General features: G+C 45.1%; 1 protein-coding gene across 2 annotated transcripts in view; it reads left to right on the top strand.

Moving 5' to 3' along the window:
* LOC105432539 (uncharacterized) overlaps positions 1–25,700 on the top strand; it is a 149,440-nt gene that overhangs the window by 38,248 nt on the left and 85,492 nt on the right. For both annotated transcript variants that reach the window (XM_089085575.1, XM_089085574.1), the window contains exon 2: positions 12,588–14,791. In XM_089085575.1, the coding sequence (XP_088941701.1) occupies positions 13,112–14,791 (1,680 nt within the window). In that variant the 5' untranslated portion in view covers positions 12,588–13,111. The remainder of the gene's footprint in view (positions 1–12,587; positions 14,792–25,700) is intronic.

Raw genomic sequence — 25,700 nt, 5'->3', positions numbered from 1 at the left:
TTCTGACCGACTTAATGTCGAAATGCTATAGCGATTAAATTGCTCTTCTCTAGCCCGTATAATTAAGTATATATTTTTATCTCTTTATTAGACGCGTAGATTATTTCTCTCTCTCATCTTCTCTTATTCATATTAATATTTTCGCGAACGCCACCTTCTCGCTTAAAAAGATACACGCCAATTCTCCCGGCTCTATCCGCGAGAGACGTTACGTCTCCCGGCAATATTTTATACATTTTGTATCTTATAATAATTTCCAAGCGCTTTAATTTATGTGCCACGTCGGGATTCAGAACTATTGCCAGAACCAGTGCTATTAAAAGCGATCGTAAACGTCGCGGGGCAGCTTCGCGCGCGCGCATTTCGGCTTCGAAACGATCCTATTCGAGCGCGGCCTACTCGCTTTCATTCATCGACGTCCTTGCGCCACTTCTCCTTTCCGTAGGGGGGAACCATCGCGATTGCGCGCGGACAATGATTCGATATCGAGGGGGGGGGAAACTTAGAGAGAGAGAGAGAGAGAGAGAGACCTACCGCTGTGGTCTCGAAGGTAACGAGACGTGAAGCGATACTCTCGGAAACCGTCGTCGCTGTATATGCCGAATGCTAAAAATCGCTCTTTGTATCGCGACGGACGGCGATAACGACGGGAAGCCCCCTCGGGATGCGTAAGCACGCCGTATAAACGAGCGCCTGACATTCCCGGACGACGCAGATTGAAATTGATCGATCAAAATTCTCCGCGACCGCGAACGAGCGAGACTCGGTAATTCGCGCCGACGAGGTCGTCGTGAGACGACTTCCCCAACTTCCCCGCTTCATTTTAACCGGCTACTCGCTGCCGGTGTCATCGTTGTAGTCGTGCCCCGGTCGCACGATGTCATTTAGAGAAGTAGCGTAGGCGATCCTCGGGTCGGCGAACAATGGCAGATAGTTAGCTCGTTATTGCCGCTTTACTCGCGACCCGCCATCAAACGCGAGTCGTTGTGCGAATAACGAGAATATCGTATGCGGTTTAACCGGCACCGAAATTAAGCGTGAAGTAAGCGAACGCGCGAGAAGCCGTGGGCTCCGAGAAGGTCGCGCGTCTCGGAAGAATGACTCGAATAGAAGCCAGGTCGATGATTTAAGCGCTGCGTGCGAGACGAGATCATTATGCAAATACATTGCACGCCACTCTCCCTCCGGGCGCTCGGATTACGTAACTTTTATTTTCGGCCCCTCGTGATTGTGCGAGAGATGCGCTCTTGTCTTCCCGAAATTATGCGCCGGGGGTCACGTTCGACGTCCGCCGACGTCGCGGGGACGTCATTTCATTCTGTCAGTTTTCTCCTTCTCGCTCGCGTATTTTACAACCTCCGAATATATTTCGATATGAATGATCGCGTGGCGATATGGAGTTCTTTAAGGGATGCAACGCCGAGAGGAAAAGTCTTCGCGGAAGCAGGTGAAAATTGGCCGCACGCTCGTGAATGCTTCTGCAGCCGATACTCACGCGTTTCTTTTTTTCTTTTTATTATTAAATGAAATACGTGCTCGTGTGGAGAAACGCGCAAGAAATTTCTGTATATACCTCTAATCTACCCACGCCACGGCTATGCGCGCACACCTGCGTCGTCCGACATTACAACGTACGGTTCTCTGCCCAGCAGAGAACTCTGCTTCCTGCGCTCCTCCACCTTACATATATATTCGTATTTGACAAGTCGCCTACGCGACGCAACATGTAGCAACAGCGACGGTCTCGCGGATGTTCCGCGAATGGTTTCGCGATTCCCTCGCGTCCATTCAGGTGTGCCGTCGTTCGTCGCTCTTTAGCACCCGTCTGACTCGCGATAGTGTGAAATAACTCGCACCTCGGGAATTCGCTCGACACACAGTGAGTTGACACCCGCTAATCTTTTTCCCAAACCTTTTGCCCGCGTTTTATCGTAATAATTGGACGCGTGTAACGCACCGCCGCGACTTGTGATATTTTTTTTTTTTCTATTTTATTAGCATTCTCCTCAAGGCAACAAAGCAACTTTCTCGAAAAATAAATTCCTTCAAAACTCACTACAAGAATGTATCATTAACGTTTGACACGCCCGATATATGAAGATGATACCGTGTGCGATTCTCCTACGCTCATTTCCCAACGCTGACAGGCACCGTTTTCGCCTGCGTTTCGTGCAATCACGAGCCTCTCATGCGAGCGCAACGTGCGAGTTTAAAATCGGCGGCGATATAATTAACACGCCAATCAGTAACAAAGGATCGGTGCGCGTATGCATGCCATTTTAATGACCGGCGATGCGCCGGCAATTAATGAGTCCGGCGTTTGTACGGCCGCTAATTATATAAAAGTTCACGCTTTCCTCGCTCGCGGCACGTGTCGCCTCTTTCCTCTTCTGTTTTCTCCGTTCTGTTTTCGTCTCTCTCTCTCTCTCTCTCTCTCTCTCGCGTTTCCCCCATTCTTCTATCTCATCTCTTCCTTCTCTACTTCCTTTACTTCATTCGCTCGTATCATTCTCCTGTAGTTGCCACGCGTAATTAGCCCCGTCGAGTATCATATTCGGCCACGGTTGCATGACCGCCTCTTTGGTAGCAGCGAGCAACGCTGCATTATCGCGATGCATCATTATCGGAGCGAAAGGGAGATTCTATATCTACGCGCACCATTGCCGCGATAGAATTCACGCGAATCAGCGAGCGATTTGCCGTTTCACGCGAGTTTTCTAACGTCGCGATCTACAACAGTACTTATGCCCGCATAAAGAGTAATTTCATTTCCAGTACATTTTTTGCTCGCTGCTGCTGCTGCTCCTACTGCGTCTCTCGCATCTAATTAAGCCGAATGGTTCTCTTCTCACTCACATGGATAGCTAAATTATGGATCAGTTTTATTAATACGCGAAAGTCGCGCGGTAGCTCGATCTAAGCACGAGTCCCGTCTTCTTGGGATCTGTAATGAATTTCTCAAGTGAATTGAATGCTCGCGTTTGCCTCTTAGAGTTCGATTATTATAATGTGTAGATATAAGGCCCCCTCTTCGTTTGCAAGGACATAGGCAAGAAAAGCGCCCGCGCGTCGCGTAATTCTACGCTAGCATAGGAACAATGCGTGCACACGTGGCGTGTCAAAAGATGCCACCGTCAGTTCTGACTCGGCTTGCTGTCGCAAGAGGCACCATCGCTCTTCTTATATTACCGCCCGAAGAAAAGAGGAAAAGAAAGAGGGAGAGAAGGCGAGAGAGAGAGAGAGAGAGAGAGAGAGAGAGAGAGAGAGAGGGAGAGGAAGAGAGAGAGAGAGCGTGCAAACGTTACGTTACTTGCGTATCGAGAGGAAGCACTTTTCATGCAACAAACTGCGTAGCAAGGACACATTAATCACGCTGTCGTAATTAGAGTTCTATGGGTGAAAAAAATTTCGTGATGCTACAATCGACAACGAGAAACTTCGACGGAATTCATTATTCAACGGGCGTGCGATATTTCTATCTACAGAGGTATATACGTGTACTGCCTGTTAGCATTTATATTAGCTTCCATAAATATCTCTTTCAATTAATGTTTCTTCATCATTATAATTGTATAATTAACGTTTTCACTGCGCAGAAATCGCTATCGTTATGGACTTTCACGTTGATCCCTTGCCCCGGCTTTGAGTGGCACCCACACCGGGGTTTTCCTCAATCTCGCTCGCGAAACATCGCCACGGATCTTTTTTTTGTTTTTTTTTTGTTTTTCTTTTTTTTTTCGCGAGCTCGGTTTATAACGGGTGGCATATACGCTCTGCTTACGAGGATTTCTAACATCACGGCTTGCTGCTCGCGAGGCGGCCTTAATGGCCGGAGCCGTATTAACGGCGCGTGTTACTCTTCTTTTTTCCATTTTATCCAATTCATGAGAGAAAGCGCGCTCCGCGGGATGCGCACGTCCGTGGAATGAATGTGAAAAGCCGTTGGCGAATTAGCGTCTTTGCGTTATTCGATCGGCATGCCATTAACATTTTATCGCAATGGACACACGTCGTCTTGCACCGGCGCTTTCGCACGGGAAATTACGGGGTACGAGTAACATTTTCGTAAAACAGGGAGCTGACGGGAGTCATCGTTAAATCGCTAAGTCGAGGCCGTCGCGTGTCTCATTGCAATTTCGAACGTAATCGATGATATGATAACGATCCCGAGCAGGAAATACATAATTAAAGCGTTAATTTTTAATTATTGTTTTACTCGACGTACCGCTGGTTGAAAAATATCATTGACAATGTAATTCGTCTGATCACTTCTTTTTTTACCGTTGTTATTTTTTGACTGTTCTTTTATTCGGAACGATTAAAATTTTCGTGGGATATCGCGTGTACATCGCGTTTAACCGTACCGTATATCGGAGAGTCGCAGAGGACGATGTCACGCTGCAACAATTATGTTGCGTCGCGATTCGCTCGGCCGAATTTCCAAAGGAATTTTCGCGGAGCGGAGATAGCGTACACGTGATGCACACGTGCGAACCCCCCTCCCCCCCCTCCCCCGGTATCGATTTCGCGAGCGCCAATTATTTTCCTCTTGCGCCGAGGACGTCTACCCCCGGGGCCGCCGGGGGTAGAGACGGGTGGGTGGCACCGCGAGGGCTGCGGAGACGGAAAGGGGGAAAGGGGCGCTCGGCGGCGGTCGCGATGGCGCAGGGCCGCTGGCCGACGAGGTCAAAGTACGGCGATGCACGTTGGTTGAAAATCCATTAAGCGAGAACGACCGTTCGTGGTATTGTAAAAGTATTTACTGCGCGTGCACTTGCGGCGACTCGCGTGATTACCGCTTAATTGCGTTACCGCGCTCCTGTCCTTCCCGGGACGTCTGAATACGAGCCCGGGGAGTGCGTTGAAAAGCGCACGGTGATTTGTAAAGTTAATCCACCGGTGATGTTGACGACATGCGCCGATTGTGCGGCACGGACAAGAAGTTTAGAATCATCGTGGCCAGAAATGCCTAGAACTCTTGGGTGCATCCAAGATTTTTTTCGGGAGGAAGTTATTAATCCATAAACAGCAATTTTTTTGTATTAATGAATCGCTTTATATTTAGGTTTTGTAAATTTTAACTTCAACTTTATTTTAATTTTTTTTTTTAATTTCAGAGGGGTTAAAACTGCGGGGGGGGAGGGAGGGGTACGCCCATGCTGGGATTATTGATACATAATACTGAACGGAACATTCGATAAAATTTCTTTCGTTTTCGATAGATCTAGAAAATGACAAGTAAATATATATAAACAAATTTCTCTTTCTACTATTTTCTTTTATTGATTAAATTCTGTTTAATGAGAAGGGAAACAGTAGCGTATTTGTACGAAATTGGATTGGAGACATTTTTCATGTGATGCAATTTGTAAATACGTAACGCTTGTTGTATAAATCTTGTAAAATTGAAATTGTTTTATATTATATCGTATTATTAATAAATTATTAATAAATAATTATATATAGTTTCCACTGTTTACGTAATTGTTTATTACGAAAAGTAAATTGAAAACAGATATATCATCAGGTGCTTCATTAGGCCTTAGTTTACATAAGTCATTTCTACTCACATATCATCCTGTCCTTTTCTATATCCCTCAAGATAGTTTTGATTCGATGCTCCATCCAACGCTATATATCTAGGACACGTTGACATCCAAAACTTGCTTGTTGAAAGCGATGAATCGAAATGATACTCTATACACGTATAATTTCAATTGTCCTAGAATGTCGGAAATTGTATCACTTTGCCGTGATTATCGTCGGACAGATACCGATGACATATTGCGAGATATCATAACTGATATCTAATAATACCATACATTGCCACCCTCCTGATTTGAAATTGTGCGTTCCATTGGCTCGAATGCGGGCACACGGTGAATATAGAGTACGTGCTCGGGACAATTACGTACACGAAGTGTCCACATCGCGACGGGCGGGCACTAATTAAGAGAATGTGTGCTCTCAGTAATCAGTCGCTTCTAATCTCGCGTTCGGGATAATCGCGTTATTTCGCGATCAGATAGACGAGCTTAATTTTTTTACCACGAAACGAGCAGCTTATCGATCTCGCGCGAGCACAGGAACGTCTTTTCCTTGCTACGATGACCGTTAATTATTGCGATTGATGACTCTTTACCGCACGCGATCGTAATATGCTAATTGCGTTTTATGATGCGTTCTATCACATTGGCGCCCCTTAATTTCTCTCTCGCTCATTAACGTCCGGAATAATTCCTATTCCGACGAGCGAGCGAGAAGTGGAGGGGGAGGGGGGGGGAGATCAAGAAAATTAAATTCTTGAGAAAATCAGGTCCAGGTTTTCTCACCGCGGAACTACCAAGAGCGACGTCTTGCCTAATGTTATCTCAGGAGTTGCCACTCTTGCTACTGCTTTAATGGCGATTATGCGCGCGTACGCCGCGCTTCCTCATGGCCCGGTACGCCGTATCCCCCTAATTGAGTGTCGGCCACATACGTAATTCCGGAATTAAAAGTTACCGTACGTTTCGCCGCACGTAATTAACTTGATGCCGCCCGTCGCTACATTGCCTACATTACGTTTACTAGGGTAAACGTGTGCCAACTCCACGCCATCGCACTGCGCTTCAGCCTCGCAAGCGAGAATCTTTCCCACACCGTTATTACGGAATTGTATAGCTCTTTGTTGGAAGGGCAAGCGTCTCTAAACGACTTTTGAACTAACTCGGGCGGAAATTTTATATTTTAGTTTCTTACATATACCACGGAAACAGTTTTGCTAGCAAATCTGAAATTTTTTTTAGATCTGAAAATAATTTTGTTAGGTCTTTAAAATTATCATGTACGACGTTCAAGTTGGTTGCTAGAAGATGAACAATTTTTACAATATTACAACAAAATTATTTTCAGCTTTATATCTGGCCAAATTTTTAGATTTTTCAGCAAAACTATTTTTTCCGAAAATCCGAGAATTAATCATTTTACTAATTATTTCTAACTACTTTTTTATATTATTTTGTAAAATTTGCGTCTCATTTTAAAGATGCAAATTATACTATTTTAATTATACGACATTATTATTTGGAACATTTTGGTTTCTCCATCCTCTCGATAATTCAGGGCTTGCGACACCAACTCCTGCACTTATTATTGCACCCATCATCATCTCGACGCAGCTATCGGCTGAATAGCGTATTGTTCGCTGAAATTGTCTCCTATTCCCGAAGAACTCCCGTCACAGGGAAATGCTCGTGTCACGCTTGCGGGAATTCCCGCTCATCGCGTGACCGAAGTAATGATTGTCCCAACGATAAGGAATGTCCCTGCGTATAGATTTCTCGTAGACGTGCCACCAAGTTTGCCTGTTTTCCTCTTTCTTCGCTTCTTTTCCCATCATCGTCGTTGTCGTGCCCGTTGTTGTCTATCTACCTCACCGGCAGCTACATATTATTGCTTTCCGTGCTAGTTATCTTTATTATTCCTAATTATCCCAGTGTACCGATGCAATTATCGTTTCGCCGCTTTGAACTTTTATTCCACGTAAAAAGTTGTTTTTATACACTGTCTGATAAAACGATGAAATTATGACCTGAAACAAGTAATTAGGTATGCTTATTGAACGAAATTCAAGGATGTAATTGGAAATGGAAATGGGAACGAGTAATGGCGAATGGTGCAATTGTGACTTACGTTATAAAGTATATCGCGATAAAATTCTAGAATTTTTATTTTTCGGATCTGTGTGTTCTTCTCTTTAAGAGATAAAAAGAAAGGGGCGAATGAACTTGACGAATAAAATGAAGGAGCGACTTCGCCGAGTCGTGGCGCTGGAGGTCGATGCTGCGCCGCGACATTCGACCTCCTTCATCTTCCGCTCATTCATGCCCTTCGAGTTTCGTCGACGCTCTTCCGCTTATCGTGCCCATATTCGGGCGGGCATTTATTGCCATATTTTATGTGCGTGTCAGTGTCTTGACAACGCGGATACGTATCTCCTTAACGATTGCTCGACGATTCGTCGAAGTGGCCCCCCTCCTTTTCAATATCGTCGCAATAAACGAAAGCCTCGCCTGTATTGCTTTGATGATATTCAGATATATATATATATATATATATATATATATATATACACACACACACAATATATTTTCGTCGCTTTTAATTTACATCGAGCCGCAGACTGAAACGTTTTTCTAATTGATCAACGGAAGAGATTCATTATTGATTAGCAAAAAGTCATAAGCCGGAACAAGCTATCTCTAACGGAAACCTCAGATTATTGTTAAAATTTCGTGATTGTGGCTAATACATGATTTTATTTACGAAAAATGTTTTCGCAATAAGTGGCGCGGAGAGCCTGCATGATTGTTACAGAAATTACAGAAGTGTGACGGAATCGAATTGTGCAACGAAAAGGAATGAGTCAGGCGCGACTCCATATATATATATCGTATCTCGACGTAAGAAGGAAACAATTCTCGTGTGCGCGCGCGCGAAATCGGCATGTCATAACACATTGCATGGAATTGACAAACGCGGCTTCAGCACGTCCACGAGAGATTCCGCGATTGCGGCTTGCCCCCGAAACGCGGAAATCTCTTTCGTTCAATAAATCACGCCGCGAATTATCAGATTGCGCAATCCTGGTCGGCCGCGATGCGAGCATGGATGACAACGATGTCAAACCCATCGTAAGTCAGAGTCCCCGAATTGAATTAGACTGAACCGAAACTTAATTTTAATACGATCGAGAAATCTTCTCATTCGATTAATTAAAAGCTACTGACTCATCGATAAATAATGCCGTCTTAATCGCACGTTAAAAAAAAAAAAAAATAACAAAGTGAGCATACATTTTAATCACGCGTTGCTGCATCGTGACTGGTCGCTTGCAACTGTAATCCTTTCTCCATTGCAAGGATGGATAGTACATTCTAAAGATAGATTGTTAACGGTTAAGTCTCGATTGAAATAAATAATTACCTATTTAATTTTCCTTTATCTCAGACTTTGTACTTTTTTTTATCTCGTTCCAACGTGCTTAACTATATAAATCCCCGTGCGCATTGTGTTCTTGATCCTACGACTGCGAGTCACCTGTGAAAGCGGATTCGGGCAGAATCGTTGCGAATCTGTAACGAAACCGACTGTCGGTTGTGTATTTCCCTGTCGCGAATCGCGCAATACGCCTCCTTTCAAAATTAATCCGGCGGTCGCGCGCGCGCGCGCGTGCGATGCGCCCGAACAGGAAGAGCTTTCAAATTTCTTTCGCAACGAATCTTGGGCAAGCCGCGGCGCCATCCGAGCGCGCTTATTATATACCGGGCCCGCAATTAGTTACGGCCGAAGATTCCGGCCAATTACGTTAACCAGGTTGACTCGCGGTATCCAGAGCGCAAATGCGCGGCAGCGGATTACGTCTGCGTTCTCCTGCCACGTTCATTGCGCGCGAAGTCGCCGAACAATACGAGGTGAGAGTTTCGCGGGACACCCGACTGATATGAGTGCACACGATGTCATATTACCATTAGCGAGCAAAATTTTGCCATAGGTTAAGCCTCGATGAATTTGAATATCGCGCCTTTCTTGATGGGAAATTTCTTGATGGGTATACAGAAAAAAAAAAATTAGCCTAAAATCAAAATTATAGATAAACATGAATATTATACTCTTCACATGGAAGATTTTTCTTGGCCAAAATAATACTTGTATCAACATAAATTCAATCAAATTGAGAGCAAAATTTTTAAGAAGAAATTTTTTTATATTCTTGATTTCATATATGAGAGAATATTTGTCTTGATTTAAGAATATGTTTTTTTCTACGTAGCGAGCTCATTTTAGAATGTTGACAGTATTTAATTAAGTATCCAGACGATTGATTCTCAAATAAAATTTTTTATCTTATTACAAAATCGTTAGATTATAATTTTATTCAAGAAAATTTACATCATAGAGATAAGAAAGATTAATGTCAGTTACGTGCCGAGTAACCCTCATCGATTAAAACTCACCGTTTTTATTCTAATTAGATTCATCCCGCGCGCAATGACTGTCGACTTTATGCCCTGAATGCTATGCGGCCCACAATTTTCTAGGATGGTGCGTATCGCTTGCTTAGTAACGACACGGTCAAATCGCCGAGCTAATTGACTGGCGCTTTCGTGTTTCCGCGAGAATCTTCGCAACGAGAGCGCGAACCGGCCGTTTTGCATCCGCGAAAGATCGCTGGCCGTAAAATGCATTAAACACGTCTTGGAGCGTCGTATCCAAGAACGTAATGGCGCATATAAATATCACGGATCGGCTCCCGTGAGGATTCGCGCGGATAAAGATGAGATTTTATTACGTGATGATTGCGTACGTGACGCCGCGATCGCGTCGGAATAAATTACGTTACGCGTTCTCGGAGGGGGGGGGGGGAGAAAAAAAAAGATAGAGAAGAAGAAAGAAATCGATTCGTATAGGTGAGGTGTCCGAAAAATGTCGATCTCAAGGACAGAGAGATTGCGCTAAAAGGAAAGGAAAGAGGCGGGCGGCGCGCGAACAAGCTCGCCCCGACGAATGGGTAATCGCGCGCGCGCGCGGAAAAGATCGCGATCGATCGATCGGCAACGGCGAACGTCCGATATCTAATTGGCGGCGCGCGAAATTGACGGTCTCCGCGCGCGATCCGCGGCTATTCCCATTACGCGTCATTATTGTTGCGACAGGACTCGGTTTCGCAAGCGACTTTTATCCGCGCGAAACGGCCTTGCCTTTTCGCATCGCGCACGTCGCCGCTGCTGCCGCGCGCCTCGACACGTCGTGTGCCGACGTGTAGGTGTCACTTGCTTTCCCGCCTTGAAAAACCTTTCACTGTTTTGCGTCCGCACCTACATACGTGCAGACGCGTAGTAGACCGTTGCCAGAGAAATCCAGAGGGAGCGGTGTATACAACTCGTTTCGATCGTACAGAACTCGGCGCGAGCGAGCGGATTCCGTTTCGATCTCGTGCCTATAGGGTGTCGCGGAATCTGTGGACAACTGCGTAAAATCTATACGATACGAGCGAGTCAAATCGTCTAACGGATATATATATATATATATATATATATATATATATATATATATATCTCGTGTGACGACACGACGTATTGACAAAACTGAAGCAGCAAGAGGGAACACTTAATTAGCGCCTGAGATTGACCTAAGTGTCACGATGACGCGGCCCTTCCGCGTCTTCTTAATGTTTGTCTTCGCCGATAGACGTTCCGCTTGAAGAAACATGAAAGTTTCGCGCTACGTGCATCTCTTCTCTTACTTTTAAATTGATTTTTAAATAACGTATATAGTATTTCGTTGTTTCGGATGGACCGGATCTTTATAATTGGTCGTTCTTTACGAATGTTAATCACGTCAATTTCGGTCTGCGTTAATTAGGAAATAATCGTGTCAATTCTGCAGGTTTAAAAGAGGATGCCTTCAATTCTGAAGCGAATTCTTTTCCTCTCCTTCGCCCTTATACACGAGATAGTGCCACGATTCTCGTTTCCCATTTTTTTTCCCCCCACAGCTTTTTTTCTGATAGATTGCATTCTGCATCGAGGAGCATGCCGATGCATCATTGACTTTTAATCATTGTACTCAAGACTCTTGACTCACGGTTATGTTTCATTAATCATACTTACATCTTATTATCGTTGACAGTGTTTCTGTGAAAATTCTGTTATCGTTACATTCTCATTATGCGTTTCGTGTTGCAATTTCAGCAGCGTACAACTCGACTTTGGAAAGTGTATAATCAAACAGCAAACAAACATCATATTTGCATCCGAACGTGATACGCTCTAATTCTGTACTTCTATTCATATCTATCCTCACATTTACATCTAATTTCCTAACATCATATTTTAGTGCCCGCGAGAGAGGCGATACTATGTTGTAATGTACTTTGTGACGATAGTGTTGTTTATATCGAGAATGTACATATAAATATAGGCTGGATTGAGCGTTACAAAGTTATTTATTTTATTTTATTTTTTTAATTTAAATTTCTGCGAAGAAATATTTCACATTATAATAAGATGCTTATAAATTTTATCTTAATTCATTTTACATCAATGTTAATTTTATCTATTAATCGCATATTAATTATGCATCGATCATATCCAACGTGATATTTCTTAGCTTAGAACTTTTGTGTTATTTCTAAGAAAAGAACTCACGTTCCAATTCGCTGTTTGCGCATAGAAAACGCGGTTTATAGAAAATATATCGGTAGAAATTCCGATATCTTGCCTCGAACCCACCAGAATGCCGGCGGAATCACCCCTTCAACCTTTACCGATCTCTTCGACAAATCAATTCGTGCAACCAATACCCGACCATCATCAAACAGCCAACTTCAGGAATCAATATCACATTATCGCGATTTTACTCACATTTCATGCGGATCGTAACGAAATCATTCTCCCCCTATCCCCGCAACGCCGCCCTCCCCCATTCATCTCGTCGAGCATTTTGATTTTTCACGGATGAGCCATCGACCGACGCTTTATTTCATCGCAGCCATTTTTCTTTTGAGTTGCTGCTCCCTACCCTGTTCCTAATTTCTGTTACAGATCTCGTACAACCTATAGGCACCGCGTACAATAACGAGAGACAGCGACGAGGATGTAGCCCGTGTGGCAGGGCTTTTCGACGAGAGAAAGAAAGAGAGAGAAAGAGAAAGAACTGCATGAATTTCAAGTCAAGACGATGATGATGATGCGCGCGATACAGGGAAGAGGAATTGACCGAGGGAAGAACAGGTCAGCGTAGAAGAAAAGAAGGAGAGATTCCTCTTTGCTTCCTCGCGAGGGAATACGCCGGATGTTATCGCGAGACTGATAAAAACACTGCCAGGAGTAACGACGAGCTAGATTGCCGCTCCGTTCGCTGAACCGTTCCTCGGCCGATCTTAGCTTTCGCTCCTTGCTAACTGCCTCTCCACCTGCCCTCCCCTCTCTTCTCTTCACCTCATCCCCCTTCGTGTCAGCTCTGCCCTCGTCACGTACACACGTACACACGTACACACGTTTTACATTAATATATACATACCCGTTCTCTCCCTCGAGATCAAAGACTGAAAATAAAAGGTGGCGACATGTTGGGCGTGAGTCAGCCGGGCAACACGCCCTCGAGCTTACGGCACTCGGCGAGCTTCTCGTGCTTGCAACGCGGCACCGCTGGCGAAGGTCATCGCGCGAGGACCTCGACGCTGCTGCAACAACCGAGTCTGCAGCTGAGCAACGGTCATCATCAGTATACGTCCAGCGGCCATGCGGCGGCAGCGGCGGCAGCGGCGGCGGCGGCGGCGGCCGCCGCGTCTGTGGCGACCACGCATTGCTCTCTCCTGCAACACCATCAGCAGCAACAGTCCCGCGAGCCGTTTGATTCCGTCCTTCAGGACGGCAACGATTACGGCTTTGTGAGGATGCGACCACGATTGCGCAGCACGAATGCGACCTTGTATCACGAGGAAGAGGTGGCGGCCGCGAAGAACGCCCTGAGGGAACAGCGCGACGCCGCTGCGTTCAGCGATCGCGAATGCGACTCCAACTTCAGGGACTGCTCGTTGAAAGTCAAGGACCACCGCGATCTCTCGCCGAAGGGAACAGCCAAGAATCAGAACCCTCTGCGGGGCGCGCTGATCCTTTTCACTTCAACGTCATCCTGGTGGAAGGCCCGACAACGGGAGGAGCAGCTGAACGCAACTGGCGCCGCCGCGATCAGTGTACCGTCGTCGGAACGGAAATGGTCGGGCGCTTCGATGGCATCGCCTTCCAACGAGAGAAAGTGGTCATCGTCGATGACGTCGCCTACGAACGAGCGGAAGTGGTCCGTGGGTAACAGCCTGCTGACCTCCCCGTCGAACGAGAGGAAGTGGAACAGATCGTCGGTCTCCTCTACATCGACGAACCAACAGGACCGGAAGTGGCGGTCTCTCGGCGCACTTTTGAGGACTCCCGCCGGCGCCAGCGGTAACTCTCACGTCAGCCAGAACTCTCTGTCGCACAACATGAGCGTGTCCATGATCGAGGGCGATCATCACTTCCGCGAGGAGTCGCGCGGCTCGAGCTGCAAGACGCGCTACCAACAGCCGACGTCCTACTCGGCGCGAGTCTCTCGCGTCAGTAGAGACGTTTATCGGGAGAACGGAGAGTTTGGCCAGGTTGCCGGCAGGTCGAAGGTCAGCCGCAGGTTGTACCAAGATAACGATCCGACAAATGACCGCGAGCTCGACGAGAGACACGTCGCACAGCGTAATCGACATCAGTTGGATGACCTCGAACAATGCAGGGGCAATCGAGGGGAAGGACGCGAACACTGCCGAGCCGTGGAACAGAAGAGCGCCGTGGAGACCCGCGGCACGGTCTCCACCACGCGATCGAGCCGCGCGCAAAGCTTTTATCTTCTGGACGACTTCCTGCGGCCGCAGCCGCAGCAACCGAGCAACAAGTGCATGCTGAATCTGTACATGTCCCCGTCGCATACCGTCAAGTGCGGCAACGAGCACGGCAGGTCGTGCGAGATCAGGCAGGCGACCTGCCAGCAGGCGAACGTCGGCAGCAACATCACGCCGCCGCGACGCCACAATTCGAGCTCGGACAGCCTCGAGGTGGCCACCAGCCCGCTGCCGCCGCCGGTGCCGCCGCCGCCGCCGCATCAGACCGCCGGTAACGCGCGGGACCGCGAGCGGAATGAGAATCCGAAGGAGGCGAGTAAGGACGTGTGCCCATGCAAACTGTGCTGGACCAATATGCAGAGATCCCTCGTGGAAGAGGTAAGTGAAGTCCCCCTCGAGGGGGTGCGCCGGGCAATAATTGAGTCGTTCGTCACGCCGCGTACTCCACGCTCGGAGATCCGCGGGAGATCCGAGGTTTGAGAAATGAGACTGTGATTAAGGGACTTTGACAAAGGATCGTGCCGGACGAGGTCGCCGTCCCCCGCCTGGCCGATTCAAGCGGTCATATGGCGTGTCTCCGAACAATAATCTTGTATATAACGCTTTTCATATAGGCATTTATTTCTAAGTAAACAAATGCGAAGCCAAGGTTTTAATTAAGGTTAATTCCAATCATTTAATAAGACGTCATCGAGCTTTAACACCTGCTAGATATAATTTTTAAATGTTGGCGCAGCACCTGTCAACATGTCAAGCTAAATATATATGTATTAAAAAAATATTTCATGCATTTATCGTTTAATTCATAAATAATTATATAGATATATAATTTACGAATTATGAAACACGATAAGCGGTATATTTTATCGTGTAACTTCAAACGAATCTTGCTTTAATAGGATTTTAATTTGTGGTTTAATGTTGTCGGGGAGATATCTAACGTTAAAAGTCTCCGAGTAATAAAAATAATGATTTGATCATGTTGCGCCGACCCCACCGAAAGAAATCGATACGTCTGAAAGAGAAACCGAATAAGCGACACGGCATTTCGCCTGGATGAGGAATTGGTCGTTTCGTTGTGGGTTTTATCGTAATCGTTATCCGCGATGTTTATGTTGCGGCGACTCGCTTTCACCCCGGTGTGTGCCACGACTTCGCGATCGCGCGAAGATAGACGCTCGGCCACGAAAAGGTCCTCGCGGCGAGTCGCCGGAAAAGTCTTTCCCCTCTGGAGAGAAAGAAGGATCGACTATCCTCGACTGACCGGTCGTCCGTCGACATTTTTCCGCGCAGACGGCTCGCCATTAACTCGCCTTTAACCCGTCCCGCGCCGTTTGCCGCGCGCCGAAACGAGCGAGCCTAACGCCTCCGTCGGGATTCCGTTTTACTGCCGCGATCGGTAGCGCGCGATTCGACAGAGACGACGACGAAATCCCCGCTTCGTGGAGACACGCTGTTACGGAAGTCAGAAAGAGAGAAGCGAACCTTCGACGAAGGATTTAACATCGCGCGACGGGTTTCACGAAGTAGGCGTCTTATCTGCCTCGCGTGAATTAACGTTTATGATCCTGAAACAAGATTTGCACAGCCTTCGCGTCATTAATGTACGTAATTTATTGTACTGTGTTATTAATGCACATTACATACTTAAAAAAAAATAATCGAGGACTTTTTGATGTAGAAAAAAACCGCATGCCGCAACGTTTGATTTTGAAGATTATCTTACTCGTTATCAGCCGATCTTTCGAGTGACAAATGAAGTGCGGGAACTCGCGAGGTTACACATCGAAGATCGCGATGTCGCGCAATAGGCAACCAAGAGATTCGATCGAATCCTTTTATCCTGCGTGAAAGGCTACGCGTTTACATTGATCAGCAGTCATCGGACAAGAATTCACGTCACGTATTGTGCTGTGACAGGTAAAATAAATGTAAAGGGACGATGCGCATTTATTCTCGAAGTCATCTTATGATCGCGTGATTATCGCGAATAATCGGGGGGCGCTTCGAACAAGATACACGAGACGACACGAAAAATAGAGAATATGAAATTACATCGTGCCGCATTAAAATTATACTACTCAAGTCGCTGCGCTGCGTTATAACTTTTAGTTTTTAAATATTTTAATAGTCAAGCAGATTGAAATTCTATTAAAGTTAAATTTATTTGAAACTTAAACTTCAAATTAATTTTAACATTTTAAATTAAAAGAAGAATAGAATTTTATTACTTGTTTGCACTTTTGACGACGTTACGTCGAAGGGAGAACAACTCCAATTGTACGAAATAAAATTCTATTACATTTCGGCGAACTGGATAATGCAAAACGACAGTATTAGCCAGTATTGTATTTCGAAACGCGCAGCGTGCAGATCGAGTTCACCGAACGTATAGTCACTTATGTGCGTAATGGATATAGCATTTCCTATGAATGGAGCCGTAATGCGGATCGCAATACCGTTCGTAGACCTGCAGCCGGTATCGACCCTTTGACCCGAGAACCGCCTCACCCAGACGAAGAACCGCGCGGTTCTCTATTTGATCAATCGAATTCAAGCAAATATGCGCCGGAGCTACGCACTCGCGCATACGCGGAAGAGTAAAAGGAAAAGAAAGAAAGAGAAAAAAAAAAACATACGTTAAACAAATGTAAATTCAAAGGCATGCCTGTGGCAAAATCGAAGAAAATTTAATCACAACCTCGCTGTGTAAATTATATGAGATCTTATACATAAAGAAAAATCTTTTTGTTTAAAGCTCACGACGCTCGGCGAATAAATACGTTGCATAAATATATGCCTCGCAGACTAAACACAATTCCGGACTTGCAATCTTCCACGCTCATCCGGACTCTCGATAAAATCGATCGCCAAGTCGAGTCCGCGACGCGGTTCGAAGAACCCCCCCAGCGGGGTTACAAGTTCACACGCTTTCCGGGTCGCGACCCATCGCGCGCGCACGCACACGCACACGCACGCACAAATAAGCCGGGCTTATCGCCGGGGGATAAGTGGGTAGCACGTGCTGGCGCGGGATGTCTACTGTTTGAATCGGACAGCCGCCCCGCGGCTCGTCCTCGCCCTTTTTTTTCTCCCCGCCCCGATGGGGAGCGTGTGTCGAACGTCCGTTCGACGTTATTTTTAGGACGCGGGGCGAGCGCGGCGTGCCGAAGGGGGAGGAAGTCGTATTTCTATCCTTCCAGTATCTGCTCTATTATTAGTGGATGCTGGAGAGGTACACACTGGGCTTAACTGGGTTTCCGTTTGATTTTAAACACCGGCGTCCATCTCTACGGAGAAAAGCGCTCCCCGGACGCGCTGCTCTCCTTTTTTCCTCTTTCCTCTCTCTCTCTCTCTCTCTCTCTCTCTCTCTCTCTCTCTCTCTCTCTCTTCCTCTCTTTTCCCCCTCGCCATTATTTCCCTCCTCTTATCGTACGTTTTCAGAGCGCGCCGGGCACGTTTCCCCGCACGACGGTTTCATCCGGGATGTAAATACGATGGTGGTATATCCGCAGATTCGTTCGCGGTAGCACGTGCCCGCGTTCGTGCTGCGTTTCAACCCGAAACTCATAAATTACCTCTCGAAATGTAACACACGCCCGTGGCATCGCGCTTTCCCGAATATCGATCAACGCGGGGACATATTGGAAACGTTAATTGCATCGGGGAGAGAGAGAGTTGACTGTTAGCTTCGGAAAATCAAATATCCCTTTAACGGCCGCTACATCGTACGTTAACGTGCCCGTTGTGCAAATTTTTCTCGCGAGATTTCCCTCTTGTTGTTCGCTCTTGAATCGCGCAAGGAGATTACCAATCCGCGAAACGAAATCACGATAATCACCGTGAAATCAACCGAAGATTCTCTCACTGTGTACTTAAATATTTGTCACGGTCGGCACTCGCTCGTCGCCCCGGCTCTTTTAACTCTATAAAATCGAGACAGCCTAGGTCAGGGACGCGTAATCTACGCATCCGGCGCATCAGACGTGTGCATTTTCGCCGGCGTTGAAAGCCACGCAGATTACGGTCGTCCGCGGACGGAAAATTGCTAGTAATGTTTATACGCGGTCGGGAGAATGTGACGTTAAATTTATATGATTTCGAAGCACGCGGCGAAATGAGAGACTCGCGATGGGACGCGACCGTGAAGAGATTTCATAGAATTACGCAAACTGGTGGCGTAACGACCAGCCGAGGCTCCGCGGAAAGGAAGGCACGTAAAGGCGCCGATACTCTTCTTTCGATTCGCAAATCGTTATCGCCGATGCACGTGGTGATAATCGAATTAAGAGGAATGATGAGAGAAGATTTAGATTAGGATTTACTTTTACGATGAGAGAAAAAGTTTCCGAGAGAAAATCTTCGTCGGTAGTATTTTAAAATTGAACGTCATATCGTGGGGCTGAAAGAAATTCCCTCGCGATTTCTACGATTTTCCTCGCGTAGTTTCGTCGACCGGCAAATTACGTATCGCATACGTGAGACGTGGAGTTGACGCGGTTAGGCGATTCACGATGATGCGCGCGAAAGACCGGCGACAGAAGTGGCGACGAGAGAAAAGAGCGCGACATCATCAGGTATGCGGCTGCCGTGTGACACGTGCAAGGTTTAAGGAGGGAATAATCGTGTAACATCACGTCGGAAATAGAACGAACTGGTCGTCGAAAAGACGACTCGTCTGCGTTACCACGTTCGATATGCAGCTCATCCTCGTGAGCTTTGTTTTTTTTTATGCCAATGTCGAATGTTGAAAACTTGGATCTATAGTTCGATCAAAATACTCGAGCGACTTCGTTGTGACCTCGACGTTTTAATATTACTTTAACATTCTTAAAGGTAGTTTACATCTATTTTAATATTCTAGGAGAAACTAGGAAAAACTAGGAAAAACTCGCTTTGACGATGTTTTATTTATTAAACTCCTCTTTTAAACTATGGATTCCACGGATTTAATTTTAATGCTACCTTGAAATTATCTGAGTCGAAATTTTATTTCTATTTTTGACTTTAAAACTTTTAAACATTTAGGTTTTACAAGATCGTTAGAAGTTTATTTTACATGAATGAGTTTTTATTTTTGCACTTGAAATAAAACAAACACACAGTTTCCTACCTTGAAGTTTAAAAATGCAGCTATTTTCAATAGAATTTTGTAATTCTAAATAGGTTGTAGGTGTTAAATTATATCAAAAGAAGTCTGCTTTATATATATATATATATATATAGTATCAGAATGGATGTAAAAATTCTAATTCAAAAATTTCTATTCGGCATGCTTTCAAATTTCTGGTGTTACTTTGACTTTACACTTAGCGATATTAAGATTAAAGTAAGAGCAAACTATATTATGAATCTATCTTAATATCTTAGCTTCTACTGCATTGTAGAATTAAAAATTTAACCAAGGATCAAAACTTCGACTCGGAGGAGGAGGAGGGGGGGGGGGGAGAAAGGGCATAAGAAAATTCAAATGTCTAATGAACCACCTCGGATCGATCACGATCGTGCACCACCGATGCATCGAATACTTTCCTTCCTTCTTACAATCCCGATCTCGAATGCACTTAATCCATTTGAATTGATCCCGCATCCCGTATTCATTGCTTTCGAGAATACGAGACCGTGACACACGCGCGCGCGCGCGCGCGCGCGCACACACACACACACACACACACACACACACCTCGCCCGTCCGGGGTGAGTAATACTTGGGCAGCCGGGCGTATATCACAACATAATATCTCCGTGTAAGAGTTATCTTCGCGTGATTTCTTTACGTGCCACGCATCTGGGTATGAGCGCGATGTTGGAAGCACGTATAGAACTGGCCGATAGGACGACGAGCGAGTCCTCGCTCATCGAGGACGAACGGAACGATAGCGGGAAAATTATTACAAATGATGTTGCAAGAAGCGCGCGAGGTCTCCCCGTCGCACGCAAGTGTCTAAAGTGTTGCCCCGAGAATATATCGATATTTCTAAAAGCTTCCCGGTATACATTGAAATCTTTAACAGTTTACACAAACGTGTTATATCGCTGCGAAGAAATATATTGCACAAAGTAAATAGTTTCTCCTGATATTGAGGGTACCAGGAGGATTGTACACACGTGACGTTACGGGAATTTTATCATCGTGACTGATGTATAATATAAAGAAAAGGGAGATGAAATGATCCCGTGACGGACGAACGTCCATGAGTAGATCTCTCGGTGACAATGGGAAATATCGTGTTTGCGAAGGAAGACATTCGGGTGGCTCTGAGAGATTATCTTTAGCTTGAATCACCCTGTAGAGTCCGGGACCATATCTATAAGATAGAAGCCACGAGATAGACCCCTTACGGTGATATCTCATGGTGAGATCTTCAAGCCCGGCTGTATCTGTCGTTGCGTCGGACCAGAGTGATTTATCATTATTGAAATACGGGCTATTTGAGCCATCGTAGTCCACTCTCGCGCGACATGCGACGTTTCTTCTGCCGGCCAGGAGTCCCTTTTGTGCATCCCCGGCTTGTGCCTCGCGCTCCGTACATCGCTTTCGAAAGTTATTCAAATCGACCGTAATGATCGTGAGATAAAGTCCACCCGAACCAGAATTATCGGAGCCGAAATTTCATTTTATCGATTATTATGATTAATAATTGATTGAGAAATAAAAAAAAAAACTTTTGCGCGCGAAATAAAGATTTGCAGCGTGTACCTGCGGGCGCACCTTTTATAAAAATTTATTATTGCGTTACGCAAAAGAGCGATATTGCGCGACGAATTGAAGGCTATTTTTGGAATGATATTTATTTCGCTTTCATATTGGCGGTATCATCGCGTGTCATCTCGCGGGAAGGTGATATCGCCGCGAGTCGAATAAATTTGCAATCGCGCGGTTGGTTTTTTCTTTTCTCTCTCTCTCTCTCTCTCTCTCTCTCTCTCTCTCTCTCTCTCGTGCGCAACCGATGCGAGTCCGAAAGGTTGCACCCGCGACGCGTATCGCCATAAATTTTATTCTCTTCAGCAACTTTCGCGTTTCATTCGCGCGCCTGCCAGCGTGTAAAAGTTTTTCAGATAACGCCCAACGAGACGCGGCCCCGGTCACGATTTAATGATCGTTGCGTTAAACGAAATTTATCCGCTTGCACCTTCCTGCCTTGTGTGCAGACACGCTGCCGATCGGAGCTTGCGATAAGCGCATGTTCTCTCTCTCTCTCTCTCTCTCTCTCTCTCTCTTTGTCTTTCTCTCTTTCTTTTTTCGTCCCGCGGGCGCCGATCTGAAATTGCTCGCTACAAACGCTAATTGTAACGGTGCCTTTTATAATACATCGTCTCGACGCGATTACGAACGGCCGGATGGTGAAATCGTTTATCACAGTGTCTAGTATGCTGAAAGATATATACAAGCGGCGGAATTGGATTAGGACGGCTTAAGATACAAGCCGCGATCAAAATCTTCTCGGAATCTCACGGACGAGGCGCTCTCTCGATGCACTTCCGTGCGCTTCTCCTCTCATTCCTTTCCCCCGAAATGAAATTTCTTTTTGTCAACACAGATGGTGGCCGAATGCACTTTAGTACAAACCGGATCCGGACACATGGCATTACTCTACGTCTGGAAGATAACGTCATGAACAAACAAGCGGATTCCGGTTTGCACTAGTGTTCTATGGTAAGCCGGTGGCAACGTCTAAAATCCAATCGTAATCTAATTTTAATTTATTATTTAAAGTGCCTTCATAATTATCACTTAGATAATGGTTCCGTATATTCTAATTTTTTTCGAGACGTTTCCTTTTTTTGTTTAATGTGTTACATAAATTTTTAAAAGAAGTAACAGCGCTGCTGGGCGCAAAAAGATATTTATTTATTATACTTATTGTATATGACGTTTGTCATATATATATATATATATATATATATATATATATATATATATATATATACGTTTCGGACGAACATTTTTCGATACGGCATCTCCGATGGACGATGTTCGTGACACCCTCGAGCGATCTGGGTTGAGAGTCGCTGCACGGACGATACAGTATATTTCTCATATTTTTGCCGAGCCCTCCCCTCGGAGCGATCAAATAAGATTATTGCGTTCACGGCGAGAGGCTACAATGTTGAGAGCGGACGTGCCGGTTGATCGAAACGCAGGCTCTCGCGCGAACGATCCTTCGAGGACTTTTTAGAGCGCGGTTAGCGCGCTAATGAACTGACAAACGACGGCTACCCCGAGTTCCGGTTATTAAACCGCAAAACCGCTGCGGTGTGGAAGACAATGGCTCGTTCTTTTAAACAACCGAGCCCCAAACCGATCCCATTTATATCGTCGAACGCACGCAAAATCAGTGAAAATATATTTAAAATATATGATGTGAAAATATATTATATATTTATGGTCTCGTCCCGTAAAAATTGAAAACAAAGAAGAAACTTGAAGATATCACTCCCGATGTTTTAATATAATTTTTAGAGATTTTAAAAAAAAAAAGTTTATATTTCAGAAAAAAAATATTTTTAAATATATTTTTCAACTAGGCAACTGTATATGGCACATTAATTGTTTCTACTTTATTCTTAGCTGTAAACTTTTTGCGCAAGATAAGAACAGGTCTTTTACTATTGTGGGTGTGGTAGATCCCTGCATCATGCGCTGTATTATCGACGTGAATGATAAATTCTACTTTACCGAGGCTGACGATTGCGATGCAGTCGACAGGTAACGTCGTGAAGATGACACCACCAATGTTTTTTTTTTTTTTTCGTGGGCAAAGTTCTCCGCACATAGGGGTTACTGATCCGCGCACGGACATTTAAACTTAGCAGACACTCAACACAACTGCGAACATTTACATATATTTACACATCACACAGATCTACGTGTCGGTAATTGCTAGTTCCATAAATACCTGAGAAGAAGAGTGAAAACAAGATTAAACTTAAATGAAGAAAAGTAAGAGAATTTATATTTGTACTTAATACATAAGGAATTTAATACAGAAGCATGATATCATCAGCAAAGATCATTTTTATTCATATAAAAAAAAAAAAAAAAAAAATGTCGATAGGCGAAAGTTACAATTTAATGATTTGACATCCTGCATAGAACAAGTATGAATTTGTTTGCGAAACTACGACACTAGTTGCAAAAGACAGTCCCAATCTAGTTTGCGGAATAGCTGGATGTTTTTATTCTAGTCCGCATAACGGGGCGCATTCATTCGCGCGAACATTAAGACGACGGATGATAAATGCGAGTCATTATGCCCGAGATTATGTAAATGAATGTAATTGCATAAATATTCGTTCGTGTGATCTACAGTGGCGTACGAGGTTTTGTAAAAATGTTGCAAACCGCGGGTCCCGCTCGTTCCCTCCTCATCTCCCCCAACTCCCTCTCTCCCCGTCCGACTTAACGCTCAATCACGCCGTCAAGCCTGTCTACACTCTGGGAATGCGGGTGCATGATTTTCAGGCCGTGTGGGCGCCCATCGACGAGAGAAATTTAGATTCCCAGATTTCTAGATGTAGAAGCGGCGACCGTGTTTCCCCACCATCGACCGTCGATCGTCAATACTCGCGACGCTAAACGCTCCCTTTCCCCCGCGTGGCTTAAACTGTAATACGAATTCCGTCGCGCATCTAAAGAAACCCTTGGCAACCGATCGCTCGTAAGTCAGCAGCTGGCTGGCTCCGTCTCGATACTTGGGATCAGAAATGAGCCAGCATTTGCGAGTGTCGTGATACAATATTGTTTTGTAACAGAAAAAAAAATACATAAAATAACGTGAACATAACGTGACAGATTTATGTTTTATTAGAAATCTTGGCTTGTGCCATTTTTCATAGTTTTTGGAGCATAGACTATGTATGCATGTGTGCGTGTGTGTGTGTGCGCGCGCGCGCGCGCGCGCGCGCGTGTGTGTGTGTGTGTGTGTGTGTGTGTGTAGCATATGTAATTAATATTTGTATGCAACTATTTTTTATTAGATTAAAGAAGTTCTGTTTCTTTTTTTATTAAGGAAATTTAGAAACGAGTTTTATATGAGAAATGAGAACTTTATTAAGCAAGTTATTGACCGTTTCTTCGACTACTTTCTGCCATCTCTCAGATAGCCTAATTATTCCGTCCTCATTGAGCACATAATCACATTACGCTTAACAACATTCGCAAAAAAAAAAACCAAGTTCAATTTGGTATACAGAAAAAAACTGGTTCTCGTCGAGCTTGCTTCGACATCTAAAATTAACGAATCATGAATGTCAACGCGATAAGAGTCGACTATAATACGACAATTAATTATAAGTATAATATATTAATTAATTCCGATCCACATTTGTTAAATATCACGCGTATAACATTATAAAATAACATTATAAAATAATTATGAGATCTTTCCAATGAGATGGCTGGGGTGAAATGTATTTACTGTTTAATTATGTTAAAAAATATTTAATCTAATATTTCGGTAAATGTTATTTAAGATAATTAATATCGATACGTAATTAATATCCGAATGCCATTTAGATTACGCTCCTTCAAACTCGTAATCAACGATCTCATCGATGTACGAGCGCTGTGCTACTTCGGTATTTGCAGGCAGCGTTCTGTGCGGATGCAAAGTTCCGGATGCTTAGGGTTTAACATTTTCATGGAACTTCATTTGAGACGCTTGCCGCTCCAGTTTCCGCTTTTACTGCGTCGTAAGTACGGATGCCTCGAACCGAACGAACTTCGGCGAGTAGGCCGTAACGACATAATGCGGCCTAATAGCGCGACAGTTTGATAAGAGTTTCGGGTTGAAGAGCTATTTTCGAGCTATTTTCGACGTTCCGTTCGAAGCGAACCTCATAGCAGCCATCCCTCATTCACGCAGGAGCAGGAGCTAACTTTGCTGGTTTCATTCAGAAGCGTTATGACTTGCAACAGTAGATTACATATATAACGTTCGCGATAACGTTCCGCTCTCCAAAAGCGAGAGCTTTTAAAGACCGAGTAATTAGAGGAGTACGCGAGAGGAGAGCGAGCAATTAAACGAAACGGGGGGGAACGAAATTCCAATTCCTGATATGCGAACGCGCGAATTCGCGAACTCGCGTTGCTCCGCGTAGTTCTCGTGTTAGACACGAGTTTGTGTTACATCTCGTTCGTTTGAGTCGTATACGCGTAACCGACGACGTGCACGCACGCCTCGCATTTCCGAGCAGCCGCGCTGATGTAAAAAGCCGCGAGATCGCGAGATCGAAATAATTACGCGACAAGGAGCGGAAGTGCGATCTCGATGCCGATGCAACG

This window comes from Pogonomyrmex barbatus, unplaced genomic scaffold (assembly GCF_055798465.1).
Source record: "Pogonomyrmex barbatus isolate J1 unplaced genomic scaffold, ASM5579846v1 scaffold10, whole genome shotgun sequence".
In the NCBI taxonomy this organism is placed as follows: domain Eukaryota; kingdom Metazoa; phylum Arthropoda; class Insecta; order Hymenoptera; family Formicidae; genus Pogonomyrmex; species Pogonomyrmex barbatus.
The sequence above is the reverse complement of the archived record's forward strand: the minus strand, read 5'-3'. Positions and strand labels throughout refer to the sequence as shown.